The 3,037-nt window shown below is 55.8% G+C and overlaps 1 protein-coding gene across 2 annotated transcripts in view; it reads right to left on the bottom strand.

Moving 5' to 3' along the window:
• Positions 1-3,031, bottom strand: part of LOC109286958 (sulfhydryl oxidase 1-like) — a 111,582-nt gene extending 108,551 nt beyond the window's left edge. For both annotated transcript variants that reach the window (XM_019501783.1, XM_019501784.1), the window contains exon 1: positions 2,773-3,031. In XM_019501783.1, coding sequence (XP_019357328.1) covers positions 2,773-3,010 — 238 coding nt within the window. In that variant the 5' untranslated portion in view covers positions 3,011-3,031. The remainder of the gene's footprint in view (positions 1-2,772) is intronic.
• Between the last annotated feature and the right edge of the window lie 6 nt (positions 3,032-3,037).

The raw sequence follows: 3,037 nt of genomic DNA on the forward strand, positions 1-3,037 counted from the left end.
GCTATGATAGGTGGGGCTGGGGTTCCCATGGAGATCGGCCTCAGCAGTGCTGGCAGGGCAGGGAGCTGCTTGGGGGCTGAGCTGGGATCTTGCAGCAGTGACAGTGTGGTCTGGAGCCAGAGCAGACCTGCGATCTGCAGCCTACATGCTCCAAGCAGGAACATGCAGGGTGTTTGCAGCTCTGCCCTGGCTCTGGACCATGCTGTCACTGCTGCAAGATCCCAGTTCAGCCCTGGAGCAGCTCCTCACCCTGTCAGGCACCCTGCCAGTGCTGCCGGGGCAGTCTCCATGGAAACCCTGGCCCCAGCTATCACCTTGTGGCTGCTGCTGGGGACTCCATGGAAACCAGTCACAGCCTCGTGAGCAGGGGCTGCTGGGAAATGGAGTTCACCGCAGGCAAGATTCGGCTATCAGGCTGGACTTTATCTGCCCCTGTTCTAGAGCCATCAGAGAAGCAGAGACCAGATTTCCTCCAATGCCCTGCAGTATACACAGACTTTTGGGCCAGAATACAAAAGAGGAGGGGAAAAAGCAAATCCTGTCTGTGCTGTCATACAGAAACTGCAAGGGGTGTGGACTTGCTTGTACCCTCCTGTTCAGGCAACACCAGTGCACCCACATGTATGCCAAAAGCTAGACGAAGAGCTCATTGCTGCCTGCTTATTTGAACTGTGTTGCAGTAGGACCTAACAGACCCTCGCAGGCAACTGCACCAAGCCCTGAGCTAGAGTTTGGGAGAGCTGTGCCAGGCCCTCACAGCACCCACCTCTATGCAGGGAAATCACAGGAACAGCATTCATGTAAGAAATGGTGTCACTAAAGGGGCAGATCCCCCTTCACACCAAGAGCAGGTTGTATTTTCTTCACGGGGCAGGAAACCATGGATTCTTAAGTGGAGACTCTCCAGCAGAGGTTCTCGATGTCCTTTTTTGTTGAGCACCAAGCTACCATCTGTGCAGGGCATGTGGGAGCACAAACACTTCACAGCCATAATGTCAAGCCCAGGCATTAGAGTCAACACAAGTTAAAAAAAGTAGTACAGCATCTGTCAGCATGCAGTTCCACTCCCTGCTACCCACATGGGTCACTAGTTCCAGTCAGTCATGACCATTGTTAAGCATTTTCCCAAGGGAACAACCAGGGAGCTGCTGTCAGGAACTCCTGCCTAGCTCAGTGCACAGGTTTAGCATATGCGGATTGGTTCTCTCTGGCCTGCGGGGGGTGGGTGTCTGTGCCCAATATGTTGACCACTGCAATATGTCCAGCAATGGAATAACAACCACACCCCACTACACAACTACATACAACTACCATCGTCACACCCTCCTGGTCATAAACTCCCATGTAAGGCATGGCTAAACCTGAATTGACTGTGATCAGGCTATGGAGCCTTCAACAAAATGAAACAAAATGAGCCTTACAAACTCACCATCATGTCCCTGTGGCAAAGGAGTTCAGACAGCCCAGCATATATTAACTAACTGACTGCCCTCTATATGGTCCACCAGAGGGAGCGAACAAGTCTGAAAGATTGCAGTGATACTGATGGATCTACTCTTAAATGGTTGGGGGAGTCGACTTTCTGAAGTCCTACACAAGAAGAAGAATGTTGACCACAACCACTACTGTTGGTAAGGCCTCAGCCCCTTGTATATTATAAAGTAGAAGTCACACACCTGATTTATAACATTGCACCCATAGCCAAAGCCAAAGCCAAAGCCAAAGCCGGAGCCCTGCAACTCATGGGCTGGCTGAGCTCCCTCCTTGGCAGTAAGCCTGGACTGGACAGCATTAACTCTCTGCCTGGCCCTCCTCTTCTTCCAGAAGCTAGTAACCTCACTGTGTGGTAGAGGGATCCACACACCAGAGGACCATCCCCACTTGTGCCAAAGTCCTTCTGGTAGGTTCTCCCTAATGCTCCCTCTGTCAGACCAGGAGTTGGAAGCAAAATCCATTCCTGTTTCTGAGGCAGCTTGGGAATCCCCAGATTGGGACAGAAAGCAAAATGTTATTCAATGACCAGGCTGGGTCTGATAATGGGCCACTCCATTACCGGCCACCACCCTCCAGAAGGATGAGTAAGGGAAGGGCTGAGGCACGGCACACTCCAGAGCAGGGTGATGACAATGGATCCCCAGTAATGCAGAATAGCTAAAATCCCCCATGTTTTTCAGCTGGGATCATTATTCACCACCGTCTGTCCTAAGCTACACAGCGTGGCACTGTGCATTTCCAAGCAACTACCACTTTCCACTTCAAGGGGGGGGGGTGTAGTTTATTTAGCTCTGGGTACCTACAGTTAGGCAATCAATTAGGCTGTTAAATACTTAAGGACCCTTTGGGCTGAAGAGGACTCTGACGTGTAAGGCCGTGGCTCACACAGGTGGTACATGAAGCCTTAAGGCTGGGGCTCCGCGTTCACACAGGAGGCCCTTTCTGGAAGCCATCTGGGGCCAGCCAATGTCTCCTGCCCCGGCCCAGGGGATAGGCCCAACCTTGACCTACAAAGGCCAAAGCTGCAGCCGTGACCTTTTAGCACGGGCAGCCCTTGGTGGAAGGCCAACGCCTTCCTCGGAGAGACCTGCTGGGGCCCATCTGAGCCCGGGCTCTACGAGATGCCACAACGCTTGCCCGAGCCTGCGCTACCGGGCTCTGCTGACACAACTCCCGCTTCAAACTCCTCCGCCGGGGCGAGACCAGCCCTCCTGCCGGCGGCCGGGCGGGGAGAGCCGCGGCAGGAAGGGCCCGAGGGGGCCGGGGCCGGGCACTCACCCAGGACGTCTGCGGCCAGCGCCCGCCACGTGGGGGCGAAGTGCTTGCAGTGGCCGCACCAGGAGGCGTAGAACTCCACCGCCCAGGCGCTGCTGGAGTTGAGCACGCTCCGCTCCAGCGTCGCCGCCCCCAGCAGCACCAGCGGGTCCCCCGCCGAGTACAGGCCGGCCTCGGGCTGGGGCCGCGCCCCGCGCGGGGCGACCGCCAGCGCCAGCACCAGCAGCAGCAGCCGTGCCATGCTCCGCGCCCGCCCGCCGCCGAGTGC

This window comes from Gavialis gangeticus, unplaced genomic scaffold (assembly GCF_001723915.1).
Source record: "Gavialis gangeticus isolate Ggan-Ray unplaced genomic scaffold, GavGan_comp1, whole genome shotgun sequence".
NCBI lineage: Eukaryota > Metazoa > Chordata > Crocodylia > Gavialidae > Gavialis > Gavialis gangeticus.